The sequence below is a fragment of the Cupressus sempervirens genome, chromosome 8 (genome assembly GCF_028749045.1).
Source record: "Cupressus sempervirens isolate cs-2001-9-10 chromosome 8, ASM2874904v1, whole genome shotgun sequence".
Taxonomy (NCBI): domain Eukaryota; kingdom Viridiplantae; phylum Streptophyta; class Pinopsida; order Cupressales; family Cupressaceae; genus Cupressus; species Cupressus sempervirens.
In genome coordinates, this window is record NC_143125.1 from 14,076,608 (window position 1) to 14,094,764 (window position 18,157).

The following is an 18,157-nucleotide window of genomic DNA, read 5'->3' on the forward strand; positions in this document are numbered from 1 at the left end:
ATCTTTAGTGTTCTCCACCTTGCAAACTACCAATGAAGTGTATAAAAAAGATAACTAATGATAAATGCCCAAATAATGATCATTTTTAAATGGTGTTGCCAAGACAATATAAAATCCCCTCCTTTGCTTAGGAATGTCACTTTGCAAAATAAATTAGCTTTACAAATATATTCAATCCATTTATCCTACTCACTTCCCATTCCAAAGAATTGGAAAGGATGATTAGAATAGTAATCATTGAGAAGAAATTCCAATTGTTAAATTCTCGTGAAAATTTGATTCTCTGTGTAAAACATGTCAAGTAGATATCCTCGACATGTAATTGTAAGGGTTTCAAGATTCTCACGTTATATTAGGGTCAATATTAGTAGCCAGGTCTAATTAGAGATCCTAATGTCCTTAGAGAGAAGTATTATAGTTTAGGCACGTTGAATTGGAAACAATGTCAAAAATTTGTGCTTGTAGTTAGCACTAATTATTATGGATCATTTAAAAGAATCCCCACTAAAGTAAGACATAATAAATATAATAAAACAATGGTTATGGGAGTCTATTTATAGGCATCCTATGAGAAACCTTGTGAGAAGAATTTTGTGCAATTATGATCTCATTCAAAAGTCAGTACATATATAGTTAGGTTGAGAAAAGGGTGCACCCACGACCTCAAGTTTATAAGGGATGTGTTAATTATGTTCTTAGTCAATGTGTTTCTATAAGGGCATACAATACTTGACTAAAATTATTTAGCATCAATCTCAAAAATGACTACTAGACTAAGTCAATTCCTACTTATTATGTCAATTAGCCTTGGGCTAGATATGACCCAAGTATGAACCTCTAGGATATTGACTATTGATAGACATGTAAGCAAGCTAAGATAACAAAACAACATCCTATGCTAACCTTGAAAGAAGGGTTATACAAAAATTATCTCAAATCTTTACAACAATTATAGAAACTTAATAAAATTAAGCATAAATAACATGTGTACCACAACACAATGATCTAAGGGAGGAAACCCTTCACAAGAAAAACTCCACTCCCCAAAAGTCGCCCAATATATTATTCAAAAACCATTAAAATATTACAATATAAATACAATGCAAACTACTCACAAGAGTATCAACAGTGAAGATTTATAAGCAACTCAACAACTATCAAACTCTTAGGATAGTCATTATATAATGCCCTCATAATATAGGGTTGCCTTTTAGGGAAAACAAGGCATACAAAACACCTACTATTAGATATATGACCTAATGATAAATGATCAGGATTCACAGTGACAAATCATAAATGAAAATTGGTTTTAGGGACATTTCCCCAAGAAACCCCCATTAAAGCACACTACCTTTGGCACCAACCAATGAAGGGACCAAAGCCCACAAGGGGAGTGTTGCGTCCTTGCAACCTCCCACACTCACATACCAATAGTAACCCTTCATGAATAATACCTTCTTCTTCTTTTTCTCTTGGTACCAAGAATACCTTTTTATTATTGTAAGGTTAAGACATAATTTTTCCTAACATGACAATCATTAGATATTACCAATAATTAATGTTTGATTTATTGTTGGGGATTAGTTGGCATTTACCTAGTTTACAAAGGTGAAGATTGTCAAGGGTTACCCTAGATATGGTAAGTTAATGGTTGCACATTTACCATGTACTTATACATTATGCAAATAATGGTAACTAGAGCTAAACATTGTATTAGGATAGTTAGTTGGCAATCACTTATAACTCACAGGTAAACAATGTTAAGGGTTATCTAAGATGTGAAGAATATAGATGACAATATTACTAAGGTAACCATGTGACATAGGCCAAAAGCTACTTCTTCTTGGGACGACAAACTTGTCACAAGCAACCTAAGTCTATTAGTTGGAATTTATCAGACTAGGGAAGGTACTACTTGAGAATTATGTCCCAGTCCCATATGACCTTTTGAATGGAGATTGTTGCATGCCCCTAATAGTTACCTTCATTGTTATCAATGCAAAAGACCAAGAAATGGATGGACTCACAATGTAATACACACAGAAAAATTACCATTCCTTTTCAATTGAAATGCACTAGAATGGAGTGGGGATGAGTCTCTCTCTTGATATAAGTTAGGCACTCCTCTTGTACTTAACCATGTTGTGATGAGGACAAACCCTTGATTTAGCAAAAGATACATCAAATCCTCTTATAATCAAGCCTTGATCAAATCAATCACTATTTAAGCCTGTGACTTAGGCCCTTCTAAGATTATTCCCAAGAAAACCTATTGGGTCCACTTTATTGGGGTGGGAAAGGCAATGGTTCACGTGATTAAGTTTGTTGCAACCCATAAGGGCGCTAAGAAGGGAATACAAGTAGCCAAGATGATACATATGGCCTTTCCAATTCACATTCTCTGTCAAGTATCTAAAATTATTATTTGTCACTTTGGTGTTTGATTTCATGGCATTGTTGTTTCATGAAAGTTACTAGTTGAATGTCATTTGAATATGGTATTGTATGTGTACATGTTAATGTTATCTTGTGAAAAATAATTGCTCTCATGGTTAGATTTTTATATGAATTTCTGAAGACCGAACCATTAGTGAAGATAAGCGGCTCATTAAAAAGTCTTGGTCAATCTATTTCCCTAATACCTTAAAGAGATAAGACTAGAAGTCTTCATTGTGTTGTGAGTTATGTCACAATTATAGCCCATAGATCTTCAACAAATGAGATGAGATCATAACCTTAATTTGTTGACATAAAATTCCTTCAATTTTTAAAACAGAATTTTATTCAAAAATATAAACTACCATTTCCACATTTCAATTACAAACTAATCACAAATTAATCAGTTGTTAAATGAGGCAAAGTAGGGTTCATCCCTAATCTGAACAATTTGTAAGGTTGAAACTTTGAATTCTTCCATATAAATCCAAATTTTAATTATAACCAATTAGATTTAGTTGTTTGTTGGCCTAATTAAACCAGGCCTACAACCCAAGGGTTTATAGGAAAGGCCTGCCATGAATTGAACTAAAGATGGCTGAATTCTCCCTATTAATTCCTCTGGTTTTGAAACATCCAATAATAGGCAATGTAGAAGCCCCTCTGTCATTTACTCAGTTATTCCATAAACGAGGACAGTTCTTCGAATTCTAAGATACAAGCCAACCAAATTCCGACCAAGACAATGAACATCATTGGAAAGGGTAGGCATGAAAATTTTGTTTCTTCCATTCTTCAATTTTTTTATCAAACCACTATACGAATTTCTATACAGTGGGTGTGGTCTGGAGTCCCATAAACTGCTTTGACTTGATAGACTTTATTAAAATCTTTCAGAAAGGAAGAAAGAAATATCCATATGGAAATGCTGAAATTCTAAAACAAATCGTTTACTTTGTAAGAGTTCTTCCTTCCCTGTTCATTCTATTTGGCACTGGCGGTAACCAGCAGTATGCACATATCTTTTACTGTAAGTGGGCAAGTGTTTGTGTGTGTTTAAAGACTTTGTATAATGCGATGAGTCCATCAACCAAACATGGCATGTTTCATTTATTAGCATCCAAATCTACCCCGATCAATAGGGAGATCAATAATAACTCTTAGCGTGGGAAGAGAGATATACTGATGGATCCATGTGACGTTGAGGAAGTTGAAGATGAAGTTTTAGCAATTACTGGGCAAGACATAGGAGTTATTTCTGTTGAAAGATCCAACAAGGCCGGTGGAGTGGGTACATCTGAAATCTCTGAATCATTTGTTAACATTGACAAAACATTAAACATGGATGGTCGCTTCGCAGGAGAGCCTTGAGTGCAAAGAAGAGCAATGTGTATAACTCTTAAGATCTGTCTTTGATCGGTTTCAGATAGAGTCGCTAACTCCAGTTTTGGATCAGCAATGCTTAAGCTCTCATTTCTTTCAAATGACTTCCAAGCCTGCATCAATCAAAAAAATAATTAATACCATCTAGAAATATTGCCAGTGAAACGAGATACTATATTTTGTTATCTCCCAGGTAAATATTATAGGAAGATAATTGGCAGAGCAAACATTATATGCAAAAACTTCCACTTGCAGATTTCAACTCTAAGAGGTATCTGAAAATCAAATTCTGCGTATACCTGATGATCAAGAAAATGTGGATCTAAATGTGCTTATTAGGTTAATATGTATTTTATGAGTACTGATTCAAAAGAATCTTCCTCTTAGCTCTCATTGCTATCATGTTTACGAGGATTAAGCACCATGATTTCCCAGAAGAATACCTATCAAGCGACTGAATAATATTATTTCTCTTATAATCAAACTCTTTTAACTTGCCAATCCATTCCTAAAACCTTTAGAAAATGTCATCTTATAAGCCAATTGTTATGGAGCTCTCTAGCTCTTCATTCTATATGTACAACCTCTATTGCTGCATGTTAGATAACCTTATTGCAGAGTACAGGACTGAAAACAGCATATAAACAGGGATACAGTGTAGATGAGCAATATCAAACAAAAATCAGGCAGAGTTGAATCGTAAGTGAAAATACAGTGAAGATAAGCAATGTACCGAACAACTATCAGCTGAAACACAACCCTTAGTATCAGAAAATGAGCAAAAACCTCAACTTTTATCTCCCAGCTATGTCTTTCAAAATAGCTCTAAATGGACTGCCAGAATTGCAACAGAGCCACCTTCTACAGATCTATACCAGCTAGTTTCACGCCATTTACCAAACTATTGATGCCTGTTTCTTTTTCCCTACAAGCAGGGTGGTTTCTACAACTACTGATATTAAAAAAACGTTCTCATTGCCACTCTCTCCAACCAAACACATCAATTTCTCAACCAAAATAACAATACAAAAGACATCTAGTTCCTCACAGATTCCGTTGTGTATCATCCATCCCACATTTTTTAATTTGGAATCTCCTTGTCTAGAGATATATCGTGGGGTAGGTTTGTGTATTTCAGTAACTTTGCTTCTCTGATCCAGGTACTATAGGAATTCAGCAAGCCTTCCCATTGAAGGAAAATTTATTATATACACCTGTTCTTTGTAGCGGCCAATTTGGTATTTAACACTCTTATAGAGCGTATGTTTCTGGATTCAATTGTGTCAGTTTTATTTGCATCAACGTTTCAGATCATACTCAATAATCCGTCATCAGCATGAAAGAGAGCTGCATGATCAGGTTTATTTGCATCAACGTTAAATTTACATCAGCATGAAAAAGAGCTGCATGATCAGGTTCATTTGCATCAATGTTAGATTTCAAATGTAACTTACATCAGCATGAAAAAGAGCTGCATGATCAGGTTCATTTGCATCAATGTTAGATTTCAAATCTAACGTTGATGCAAATGAACCTGATCATGCAGCTATTTAATGTTGATGCAAATAAACCTGATCATGCAGCTCTCTTTCGTGCTGATGACGGAGATAACATTGATGCAAATAAAACTGATCATGCAGCTCTCTTTCATGCTGATGACAGGAGTATGATCCAAATGTTAATGCAAAATTGCAAATAAAACTGACAGTTGAATTCAGAAACATACGCTCTAATTGCTATGGACTGTTGAAATATAATGTCTTCTATCTAACACTCTTTCAATCTGTTATCTTTTTTTCTCTGGTAGTAACTTGCTCCACATTTTGTTTTGTTCATTTGTTTTAGTAGTGTGTGAAGAAAGATCAGTCATATTAAAATTAAAACTGATTTCTGAATCCTCAAGAACGTCAATCACATATGCATTGTTATTTATCCTCTTCAAAATCCTGCAAGACTCAAATTTCTTGGGCTTTCAACTTGTTCTTCTGCAAATGTACCCTAATTATTTCCCTTCCCGGAAGATCTTTCCCTTTCTATGCCAGCATTTTTCATATATTATTCATTTGTAGCATTTCTTTACGTGTGGGCTTACTGCTGGATCAAATTAAGTCCATACATGATTTATCTATAAACCTGTCATTACAGAATTTGGGTTAGAGTCAAATTGCATTGTTTGGGTTGTCATCAACCAAACATCTCCATAGATTAACTAGACTTCTATTTACCATCTGTATTAAACATCGATTAAGGGGTGGTATCTTGAGCTATATTGCAACCTATCATCCACTTTATTCCAGAAAAAGTTATTCAGAAGTGACATAGAGATTTACTATCCCTCTCATTACTTATGGTTTCTGGGATACCATGTGTTGGTTAACAGATTAGTCTTCTTCAAAATCATGCTTAAAATGACTCTTTTGCCCAAACAAGATCAAACCATTAATCAACAGTTGGGTAAACTACAATATAGATTCTCTCTAAATTTTGCCTAGGTAGAACTCCCTTCGTATAACATGAGTAATCAAATTTCTAAAGAATAACAAATGTGGGGGTACTTTCAGCAGAAAGTACGAAAGGAAACCAATACTTGTGTATCACTATACAACAAGCATGAACGACAAAACTGAAAGTAAATTCTGGCTGAAGATTATGATTCACAGACCATTCATAATTCCAATTTGAATCACACTCGAAATTAATATATACATAATTGGGCAATACTAATTTGAGCAGATTAGACTCTATCTCTCTCTATATATATATTCATTCAGAAAGATCTTGTCTGACTTCCAGAAAAAGAAAGGAACATAAACGTTCCACCCACAAAGAAGTAATAATGTTCACTAACCCATATAAATTCTAGACTTGTTATGAACATTAGTACAAATCCAATATGCACATAGACAGTTAATCTGTAAATGAGTGAACCTTTTTTTTAGTCTTCTTCTTGATTGAGTCTTGACCTTACACCAAAGTGTAATGGAATCCAAAAGTTGGACCTTTGCACGTTCCTTAAACAAGCATTATGCTATCATTAGTAACCTAATTTATTGGATTTTCTCGCCCCACCTGCGGATGCAGATGCATTCAAAGGCGGAAGAGGAGGCACCCAGGAAGTGTATCGCAGGGATGTGGATGCCCTGCGGATGCGCACTGCATCCGGGAGCCCAGAAAAAAGTAAAACATCAAAACTGATGCTACCTTTGTGATTTTTAATCAGTATTGGGAGGTTGATTGATATTAATTATAGATTTTTTCCATTAATCACACACGTTTGTAACTTCTATATGCTTTTAATTACCAGCTTGAACTGCCACTGCCTCTAAGTACTGCTCTTCGTATTCCTGATTTACCAGTGCTGAAGATCGCTAATCATTATTCTCTAAAGCCTATCCAGTACTCGACAGGGAAGTGTGATCTTCCGACGCTTGAAATGTTATATGTGAATGCTACCTCGAGTGTAAGACGTTTCATAAAGTATTTGGTGAGTACTACTAAAGACTACTATCTCCTACTAGATCATTTTCTGTCCGAGTGTTGTTCTGCTGATGTGTACTCGTTCGGCATGTATCCCTTGAATCCTATTCACCGCTGACAAGTTCGTATTTCTTGACGACCGTATAAGGTACTGACTGTCTTCGCCATCCTCTATACGTCTTGTAAATATGGATTAATTATACTCTTCACTGATCGTATTGACTGCTGGAAATGACTGAGGTCATTATTTGCTGATTGTACTGTGCAAGACGCTGTCTGATTGGTTACTTCTACTTTTTCTTTCCTGTTCGTTCAATCAATGCTGCTTGCTTGGTCAATACCATTTGCTGATCGGATGATATCCAAAAAGCTCAGTGAGTATAATGCTTGAAGTTGTGATAGTTACCTTAGAATATATGTGTGAGTGTGTGCGTGTCTGCATGTGCATCCAAATGCATCTAAAACCCTCAAAAAATATTTTGCACAGCCGATTCTTGCACCCAAATTGGCAACTTTGTTAGTAACGGTCCAACAGTTTCTTGACACTGACTCTTTTAAAGAACTGGTTATACAAAAGCATCATTAAGAAAACGGCTACAGTATAGTTGAAATTCGCTGCCAGGGTCAGGGACAGTTAACTCATATTTAAATTCTGGCCCTAGATCTTAAGTAATTGACTTTAAGTTCTTAAATTTGGGCCATCGATTTGATTGACTGTACTGGGAAAAGCTAAAACCTTAGAACATTAATATACCTAGCTACTGCTTGCTCTTCATCGTCTTTTATACTATTTTGGATTCGCAACCTCATAAATTGTTCTATATAAATTTGTACTGGTCAAAACCACTGCCTTAAGTTCTGAAATTCTCTAATAGTCTATGCTAATACTCTGTAGCCAAGAATCTAGCTCTCAAGGTGCTTCAACATGTTGGTCTACAATCTGATTTTATTCATTCCCTGTTGTCCCTAGTTCTTAATAATTTTTCCCACCATAAAGCATCATGAGACTTCAACTTTGAAGCTGAAATTTTCACCTGTTTATGATTATCATCAATTCTTACTGCCTCAAAATACCTCTCCAAATCTGTGAATAAATCTGAGGTGAATTCGCCTTTAAAATCTGAAATTTCAACCTTCAGTCTAGATCCTTGTTTGGACATAACTTCAATGAACCTTCTACTGCCCTAGATGCATTGCTGAAGTTCTCTTTCTCATCCACAGAATTATCTTGATATAGTTTGCCCTTAATGACTTCTAATCTCCTAACCCCTAACCCATTATTCGCCATTATATAACTATGGTCCTGCATTCCTTTTGCCTCTTCCTCAGTTCGGATGGATTCCCCTTTGGATCCTGTTTGTTTGATTGATGCTAAATTGATGCAAACAACCTCTATTGCTACAAATTAAATAACCCTGTAATAGGTACAGAATTCAGTGGAGTATAAGAGATACAGTGTAAATGGTCAACACCAAACAGAAATCGAGAACAGCGGAACCAAAAGCGAAAACACGACAAAGATAAGTAATATCAGAAAATTATCAGAAACTACATGGAACTATTATTATCCGAGAATGAAAACTATATAAACCATTTTATTTGTCCCCTCTAAGTCTGCGAAAATGCCTCTATATTGAAGTGCTTGAATAGCAACTTACAGAAACTCCTCTTCTAGCTCCTCTTTGTACTGATCTATCACAGCTTGTCTCTTCTATCTACCAAACGGTTGGCATTTATTTTTCCTTCCTCAAGAAATAGGATACTTTCAAACCATTACTGTCACCCATCATCCTCCCCCTTCTCAGTTTCTCAAACAAACTTAAAATATGGAACGAGATATTTACTTAGTCCCAGATTTGGTGACGCCTCACATTTCTACAACATTTAAAGTGTTGTATAATCTTTTAGTAAAAATTGTAGATACTTAATATTAACATAATTAAAGCACTCAATTGATCTCAAAGAATAAACACAACACTACCTGCTAGCTTCCCTCTTGATGCTCAGTGGGCCAACAGCTTTGCGTGTTGACTCGAAATAGAATGTTCCATGCCCAAGAATAACATCAACATCTGCCTTCATGTCGGATCATTCTCTAAATGGCATTCGTAGACTCAGTCGTAGGGACATATCTCTTAACCCTTGATGATCGTAGGCAAAAACAATTTTGGTAATCCTATATTTTTTTTAATATGGGTCACTACAATCAGATTAAAGATCTGTTTATACTAATGTGGGTCTTCTTGTATGACCATTCTGGCCTATTTCAGTTATTTGTTGACGCCAATATAAGTTTTAATATTATAGAAACTAACTTTATAATTTATATTTTTGTATGTATGAATTTAACTCCAATAGATTCTACAAAATGTCCACTAGACTGGTTGTGAACAATGAACATCATTTCACTACATATGTTGGTGCATAAATTTAAGAAGCATACATACCCATTGCAAAAGAAGGTCCAAGGGATGCGGAAGTCCAGTATTGCTGCACTTCTTTCCACTCACAATCTCTAGGACAACCACTCCATAGCTATAAACATCTACTTTTTGTGTTAATTGGCCATGCACAGCATATTCAGGAGCAGTATATCCACTGTATTTAACAAAATACGAGTTTATAAGATTCTATAATAGTTGAGTGTTGTAATGCTAGATTATTTCAGTAGTTACAAAAGATACACTATTGTTCATAAATGGCAAAAGAATGTTGAAGGACAGTTCAAATACAGCAAACTTAAATTAGACAAGAGGAGCGCTTAATGCATTTTCAAAGGACAAGTAAATCAGTTAATGACTTACATGGTTCCACCCACCCTGGTTGTAAGATGTGTCCTGTCTTCTGGGAAAAATTTGGCTAGTCCAAAATCTGCTATTTTAGGTTGCAGGTTTTCATCAAGAAGGATGTTGGGAGTTTTGATATCTCTGTGTACAATTGGAAAGTGAGAATGTTCGTGCAAATATACAAGACCATGAGCTGTGCCTGTTAATATTTCGAAACGATTTATCCATCTGAGAAAAATTCCCCCCTCCCCTGTTTGCATCCAGAGTTTCAGTCACCATGGAATGAAAGCGTGAAATACTATAATTGGAAATCATTTTTTTTTAAGGAGTGAGTTGAACTCATTAATCATTACCAAACAAATGCTTGTCAAGACTCCTGTTTGGCATAAACTCATAAACTAGAAATCGCTCCTGCCCCTTACTACAACACCCAAGCAAACGGATGAGATTTCTATGAAGAAAGCCACTGACAATCTCAATTTCTGAAAGGAATTCTTCCATAGCTTTTGTTGATCGTGTTACAAAGAGCTTCTTAACAGCAATCTCTTTTCCGTCTTTAAGTATCCCCTGCAAATAGTTCATGGGTTCATTCAGTAAAACATTTTCTAAATATTAATGTTTAAATGAAATTTTACAACCATCTCTTCCTAAGATTTATCTAGCAAACTGAACAAGCAGATGTAAGCTCATGTAACTAAGGGATAGTGTCAAAGTAAAGCACTTGAGAATTCACTGATCTGGAAGGCAAGAAAGAAGGAAACTGGATTAATTTGCAGAGTTATCTATTCACTATCTACTAAAATGGTGGAAACAGATTCCAGCTATATCTCCCGACTGCTAAAGTTTTACCTTATACACTTCACCAAAACCTCCTTCCCCAAGTTTGTTTGCAGCACAGAAGCCATTTGTTGCTTCTTGAAGAACTTCATAAGTGTAATTGAAGTTAGTATTTGCAGGTTGTATTTCGTCAGCACCTAGATTTTCACTTTGACAATGTTAGAGCTGGCATAAATGGCAACTGTAACTAATCAATAAACTGATATTTTTTCATATGTGTACATACCTAGACCTTTATCTGATTTATGTCTTCTTAACTGTCTGATACAAAACCTGCAGAAAAATAAGAACAAGAAACATAGAAGAGCTGCTCCTATGCTTCCTAGTAATATGGGTACTAGTTTATTAGTTTTTCTTCCTCCTCCAGTGGAAATTGATGTTATGTCACATGTTAGATTTGTTCCAGGGTCTACTCCAAGTTTCTGACAGTATGTTTTGTAGTTGTCAACCCTCGGGGAAACATCCGAAGGGCTATCACACGCCGTGCTATCTAGACCTTTAACAGTTTCTATGAAGCCCTGTCCGGAAACAATGGCAGTGTGACAGATAGAATTGATCATCCAGAACCAGAGGGAAGACTTGAAGGAGATTGTAGAGTTGGTGGATACAAGGTCTGGTTGGTTTAGTAAGTCCAACTTGAAGTAAGTCCCTGCAGGTCCATAGTTGTAGTTCCTGAACAAAGACAAGTAACCAGTAATACATTTAATATTATAAGTGTAGGAGCCTTTCAGTCTTGTATGACATTGAAAGGATCTAAGTACAAATTCCTACAATGCGTGTGTGCAAACCTCCTTGTGAACCAGTTTGGTCTTTTGTCTTGGGTCCACATTTAACCCTAATTTTAAGTTCTAATAAATATAGTTCAGAAATTTAAGGCTCGGGTCTTGTGGAGGGGACTTCTTAAAAGATTTCAGCTGGTACTGTTGAGATTTTTTAGGATTATTTTTACGGTGATGATTTCATGAATTTCATATGCAGTTTAAACTCAACATTTTAACCGCTGCAATTTATGAAAGCTGGTGACCTTGCAAATTTTATTGTTTTGCATAATTTCTAGCCCTCCACATTCAAATAACTACTGCTATTTGTTTAAAAAAGACTTCAATTAATTCTGTAGCAAAGTTTATTTTACTTTATGAGACTTCCTTCTCTTTGAAAATAGACCCTCAAAGCCAATGGAGCCCCATGTATAACTCTGTGGATGACACACTCTATGTATAGTGTATAGGTAGTGTTGATTGCCTTTAAACTTGACATTATTGATCAAGTTGAGTAGATTTATGCCTTTTGAAAGCTTTGTAGATTATAAGTTCGTTACTTTCACGATTAATTTGATTTGTTGGCAGCAAATAAAAATAGGTCAATGAACAAGTCCAAGACAACTTGCCAACTTAATTGTATTGGACCACGCCCATGATAACTCCTTCCATGAGCACAGGGATACTGAGTGATCGTCTCATCACAGTCTATCGAACTTGAATTGATTGCATTGACATAGCAGAAATCTGTGGTTCAAGATTCAGAGTCAACAAGATTGGAGCAAAACAAAAGCTTATTGACCCACTTTGTAAAAACCCTTCAGTCTAATCAAAGGGTATTTACTTAACTAAAATAGATTATCAATAAAGCAAAGAAAAAATTGTTAGTTGGATTACCTCCAAACAGGAAAGCCGCATTAGCTAAAAAAGCTGCTACTTCTCTTCTGGCAATCTCCGTTGATCCTGTGCTTCCAAAACCTGGAAAGGTCTTTGCTGCAGCTATAAACGAATTAAATGTATAGAAATCCTTTCCCTCACAGCTTTCCGAGGCACGAGAGAGAATACTGTTAAAGAGATCTCTAGTTTTGGTGTCATTGAGAATATTAAACTCCCCCGAGGAAGAATTAGAACTCTTAGCAGTACAAGGACCTTCCCTGCAACCTTCTCCACAGTAATCTGTGGTGTTTCCACAATACCCATACTGGCTGCAACAGACATTGCTGGAACACCCACAATTCTGACAAGATATCACGTCCAGTAAAACCATAAATGATAACAGGGCATAAACCCAATCGAAGAAGGTTCCCACGGAGACCATCTTTATGTAAAATTCACCAAATTATTCTAGTCCAGAGTGAAGTCATCTATTCAATTCATGCATGGAAAAACAATTTTGGGTGATTCTATTAAATGATTTAACAATAAATTGGGGGACAGCATAAAACTACAGAGCCGGCCATACCTAAACTCAAAGACTGCCGTGTTCTATCACATCTGATTGAAATGATCCTCATTTCAGGTAGATGTCAGAACTTCTGACTGTCTTCGTCTTTCACTCCTGTAGTCACAAGAGGCAACAAAATTGGAGCCATGGACCAATTTAAACTTTCAAAGTTGAAGACAGGACAGGAGCCATGCCTCAATATTTTCTGTAATTTGTGGGCGGGAGAGCATTGAATTTTTATCTGTTTAGTCAAGTCCCTGGTGAATCCGTTTACTTGAAGCAAGACCATACACGGTCAATAAGTTATTCATTTTTTATAAATAATAAGACATTTTAAAAAGTATATAAGAAATTAAATATATATTAGATTATATAATAATGAAAGTGTTTTCTATTTTTTATTTTGATTTTTGATTTTTGTAATTTCTACACTCACAAAAATTATTTTACTTCAACTTCACCAATATTTTAGAATGCTGAAAATACAAAACAAAGTTCCATGCAAAATATTAAAATATTGATACACATGTACTTATTCTTACTTATTCTTTATACTTAATTTTCATTTGTTTTTTTTTCAAGAATTACAATTTAAATTAAAAAAATTTCGAAAATTTTATAGTTAGTATTTTATTTCGTTAGGAATTATTTGTCCTTTAGTTTAATATTAAAGTGAATAAATCATTTGGTTTAAACATTTTTTTAATTATAAAAATAAAATATTTGAAAAGTTTTATAAAAATATATGAAAATTTTAATTGATAAATGTGTACTTACTCTTGATACCCAATTTGCATACTATGTTTCATTTAGTCTATTATTAAAGTGAAGAAATCATTTGGTTTTAAAAAAAAAATTAACTAAAGAAATAAAATATTTGAAAAAATTCATTAAAAATATTAATTAAATTATGATTACAACCAATTCAATTTTCTATTATAGTTATTAAATTTATATTTTTAATAAAATTATTTAATATTCTACCTAATTAAATTATTAAAATTATGGCAACTACAAGCTACGAATGAAATGAAATGAAGTATTTTTACTTTAAATTTTAAATTTAGATTTTTCTAATGTTTATATGTTAGATTTTTTTGTATTAACTATAGTGATATCAAAAAAATAAAAAGAGGTACCAAATTAATCGAAAGTATTTCTAATAGTAATATATACGAACCCCATAAAACATATTAATTAATAATAGTTTTTCATTTATAATAGTAACATATGATTAAAAAAATTAATTAATTATATAGCTCTTCATTCTATTATTTACAATGCTTTATAAAGGTTTATTTAATTTTTATATGACAATGATAAAATTCATTAACAAATAGAATATAGTGAATAAAATTTCCTTTCTTTCATGTCATATCAATTTAGCCTAATCACTTGTGCTTGAATTAGTTATTAACTTTTGCTACTTCAAGTGTTTCTATTTTTAATTTTGAGTTTTCATTTTTTAATGTTTATTTTAATTTAATTTGATATATTTAAAAAATTAATTATAAATTATTTTTTATAAAAATATTATTTTTCTATATTTAAATATATATGGTTTAAATGATATTTTTAATCTTAATCAAATATTAATTAAATTTTATTAAATATTATCTTTAAAATTCTTTTTAATTTTTTAATCTTAAACTATTATAATTAAGGCAAAGGCACTTGTTTCTTTCATAATTTATATTTCTTCGAATTTGTGTCAAATATCTTACTAGTTTTGTTACATTGATAAATGAAACACAACATATCATTCAATGTTGTGGAGGAAATGCAATATAAATTATAAGGATGAAATTTTATATAAATTTGAATTTTTTTTTTTTTTAAGAATAAATTATGTATTTCTTTAAATGTTGCAACTAGGATTTAACATTATTTTATGTCATCAATGGAACATAATACATATATTTATTACAAAGTTAGTAAAGAACTTAGATTTGCAAATCTAATTCAATTAAAACTCAACTCCAATAATGAACAAGGGGCGCAATCGCAAAAGTTCATGCCTTTAGTGTGGTATGTTTTGAGTTGAGATTTTGAGTGGTGGAACCATACATAGATACCAAGAGGTGCTTTTAATGTGTGAAGACTAACTGATTCTTAGAAGTTTGATTTAATGCTCTTTGGAACACCATGACGATGGTAACAACACAATGTGGATCAAAGTCTGAAATTGGTAAGAATAGTGTAAAAGATTATGAAAAGAAGTTGTTCATGTTTATTTAATAGAAAGTAAATTGTAAAGTAATCGAATTAAAAGATGTATTAGATTATGAAAAGAAGTTGTTCATGTTTATTAAAAGATTGTAAACATCATCCTTTGCCTCTAAAGCCCTCTTTTCCTCTAAAGTCAGGTTTCACATTTCCCTTGGGCTCTTCTTGTTTGGAGGAACTTTCTTTTCTTTATTCAAATTTTTATTACCCTTCTTATTTGCCATTTACTCTTCCAATTTAGTTTTCCCTCTGCTTTCAAGGCATGTTCATATGCCACATCCAAGGTACATTCACTAAGGCCAGTTCATCTTGAAGCAAAAACCATAGAACATTAATATACCTAGCCGCTGCTTGCTCTTCATCCTCTTTTATACTATTTTGGATTCGCAACCTCATGAATTGTTCTATACAAATTTGTACTAGTCAAAACCTCTGCCTTAAGAACCTGAAATTCTCTTTCTTTCTCAATCTAGCACATAAATTTGACTTCCGCCCAACTGATTTCGCTCCTCTGCCCCTTTGTTAGTGATAAAGACATTCCACCGTGTAGGTAGAAAATACCCACAACCACGATGAAAAATCTGTTCAAAATCCTGTGTGACCATCAATGCTCTCCTATGTAAATCGCGTGAAAAAGAAATGCGCCTCTCTGATGAAAGTCTCATATTTCGCCCTGTTCGTGTCCATTAAAGATTTCATCTAATTGCATTTGATTTAAAATCCGATACAGATAAGAGTTGGTTTGATCAAGTCAATGATTTTTCCGACCACTAAAACATATACGGGCAACTGAAAACCACTAACCTACTTACCACCGGTATTCTAAGGATCGGACAGGTTTGAGTGAAATTCCCACCTATAGTAGCCTATCGGCTAATTAAAGCACTCAGTTGATCTCAAAGAATAAACACACCACCATCTGCTAGCTTCCTTCTTGATGCTCAGTGGGCCAACAGCTTTGCGTGTTGACTCGAAATAGAATGTTCCGTGCCCAAGGATAACATCAACATCTGCCTTCATGTCAGAACATTCTCGAAATGGCATTGGTAGACTCAGTCCTGGGGACATATCTCTTACCCCTTGATGATCGTAGGCAAAAAAAATTTGGTAATCTTATATTTTTTTTAATATGGATCACTACAATCAGATTAAAGATCTGTTTGTCTATACTAATGTGGGTCTTCTTGTATGATCATTCTGGCCTATTTCAGTTATTTATTGACGCCAATATAAGTTTTTATATTATAGAAAGTAACTCTATAATTTATATTTTTGTATGTATGAATTTAACTCCAATAGATTCTACAAAATGTCCACTAGACTGGTTGTGAACAATGAACTTCATTTCATTTCATATGCTGGTGTATAAATTTAAGAAGCATACATACCCATTGCAAACGAAGGTCCAAGGGATGCGGAAGTCCAGTATTGCTGCACTTCTTTCCACTCACAATCTCTAGGACAACCACTCCATAGCTATAAACAACTGCTTTTCGTGTTAATTGGCCATGCACAGCATATTCAGGAGCAGTATATCCACTGTATTTAACAAAATGTGAGTTTATAAGATTCTATAATAGTTAAGTGTTGTAATGCTAGCTTATTTCAGTAGTTACAATAGATACACTATTGTTCATTAATGGCAAAAGAATGTTAAAGGACAGTTAAAATAAAGCAAACTTAAATTAGACAAGAGGAGCGCCTAATGCATTTTCAAAGGACAAGTAAATCAGTTAATGACTTACATGGTTCCACCCACCCTGGTTGTAAGATGCGTCTTGTCTTCTGGGAAAAATTTGGCTAGTCCAAAATCTGCTATCTTAGGTTGCAGGTTTTCATCAAGAAAGATGTTGGGAGTTTTGATATCTCTGTGTACAATTGGAAAGTGAGAATGTCCGTGCAAATATACAAGACCATGAGCTGTGCCTGTTAATATTTCGAAACGATTTATCCAGTTGAGAAAAATTCCCCCCCTCCCCTGTTTGCATCCAGAGTTTCAGTCACCATGGAATGAAAGCGTGAAATATTATAGTTGGAAATCATTTTTTTTAAGAAATGAGTTGAACTCATTAATCATTACCAAACAAATGTTTGTCAAGACTCCTATTTGGCATAAACTCATAAACTAGAAATCGCTCCTGCCCCTTACTACAACACCCAAGCAAACGGATGAGATTTCTATGAAGAAAGCCACTGACAATCTCAATTTCTGAAAGGAATTCCTCCATAGCTTTTGTTGATTGTGTTACAAAGAGCTTCTTAATAGCAATCTCTTTTCCGTCTTTGAATATCCCCTGCAAATAGATCATGGGTTCATTCAGTAAAACATTTTCTAAATATCATTGTTTACATGAAATTTTACAACCATCTCTTCCTAAGATTTATCTAGCAAACTGAACATAAGCTTATGTAACTTAGTGTCAAAGTAAAGCACTCGAGAAATTTACTGCTCTGGAAGACAAGAAGGAAGGAAACTGGATTAATTGCACTAAAGAAACAAGATGGCTGGTAGGAATCTAATAAACAAAATCATTTTAATATCAAATTTTACATAGTTTTATGTATTTCGCAGTGGTATCTATTCACAATCTACTAAAATGGTGGAAACAGATTCCAACTATATCTACCGACTGCTAAAGTTTTACCTTATACACTTCACCAAAACCTCCTTCCCCAAGTTTGTTTGCAGCACAGAAGCCATTTGTTGCTTCTTGAAGAACTTCATAAGTGTAATTGAAGTTAGTATTTGCAGGTTGTATTTCGTCAGCACCTAGATTTTCACTTTGAAAATGTTAGAGTTGGCATAAATG

The 18,157-nt window shown here is 34.1% G+C and overlaps 3 protein-coding genes across 3 annotated transcripts; all 3 read right to left on the minus strand.

The window, feature by feature from the left end:
• Window positions 1-3,076: 3,076 nt before the first annotated feature.
• Window positions 3,077-12,130, minus strand: LOC149541336 (cold-responsive protein kinase 1-like). The gene is made up of 6 exons (XM_089796616.1): window positions 11,146-12,130; window positions 10,932-11,056; window positions 10,436-10,649; window positions 10,101-10,332; window positions 9,744-9,894; window positions 3,077-3,932 (listed from the first exon to the last, which is right to left on the minus strand). Exons 1-6 carry the CDS (start codon window positions 11,477-11,479, stop codon window positions 3,597-3,599), a joined length of 1,392 nt encoding a protein of 463 aa, XP_089652742.1. The 5' UTR covers window positions 11,480-12,130; the 3' UTR covers window positions 3,077-3,596.
• Window positions 12,131-12,221: 91 nt separating this feature from the next.
• LOC149541337 (endochitinase 4-like) lies at window positions 12,222-13,419 on the minus strand. The gene is made up of 2 exons (XM_089796621.1): window positions 12,575-13,419; window positions 12,222-12,424 (listed from the first exon to the last, which is right to left on the minus strand). Exons 1-2 carry the CDS (start codon window positions 12,993-12,995, stop codon window positions 12,246-12,248), a joined length of 600 nt encoding a protein of 199 aa, XP_089652747.1. The 5' UTR covers window positions 12,996-13,419; the 3' UTR covers window positions 12,222-12,245.
• A 2,392-nt stretch (window positions 13,420-15,811) lies between these two features.
• LOC149541338 (cold-responsive protein kinase 1-like) lies at window positions 15,812-17,656 on the minus strand. Its single transcript, XM_089795594.1, has 5 exons — window positions 17,428-17,656; window positions 17,093-17,273; window positions 16,736-16,886; window positions 16,259-16,361; window positions 15,812-16,020 (listed from the first exon to the last, which is right to left on the minus strand). The coding sequence occupies exons 1-5, from the start codon at window positions 17,654-17,656 to the stop codon at window positions 15,812-15,814; spliced, it is 873 nt and encodes a 290-aa protein (XP_089651720.1).
• Between the last annotated feature and the right edge of the window lie 501 nt (window positions 17,657-18,157).

Coding starts and splice junctions, on each gene's coding strand:
- LOC149541336 (XM_089796616.1), bottom strand. CDS start 11,479: ATGATCAATTCTATCTGTCACACTGCCATTGTTTCCGGACAGGGCTTC. Junction 10,333..10,435: donor TCTTGACAAGCATTTGTTTG/GTAATGATTAAT, acceptor GGATGCAAACAG/GGGAGGGGGGAATTTTTCTC. Junction 3,933..9,743: donor TGGACCTTCTTTTGCAATGG/GTATGTATGCTT, acceptor TGATTGATGCAG/GCTTGGAAGTCATTTGAAAG.
- LOC149541337 (XM_089796621.1), bottom strand. CDS start 12,995: ATGGTCTCCGTGGGAACCTTCTTCGATTGGGTTTATGCCCTGTTATCA. Junction 12,425..12,574: donor TGCGGCTTTCCTGTTTGGAG/GTAATCCAACTA, acceptor CTTGAACCACAG/ATTTCTGCTATGTCAATGCA.
- LOC149541338 (XM_089795594.1), bottom strand. CDS start 17,656: ATGATCTATTTGCAGGGGATATTCAAAGACGGAAAAGAGATTGCTATT. Junction 16,887..17,092: donor ACCAGGGTGGGTGGAACCAT/GTAAGTCATTAA, acceptor TGTTAAATACAG/TGGATATACTGCTCCTGAAT. Junction 16,021..16,258: donor GGAAGCTAGCAGATGGTGGT/GTGTTTATTCTT, acceptor GGACACGAACAG/GGCGAAATATGAGACTTTCA.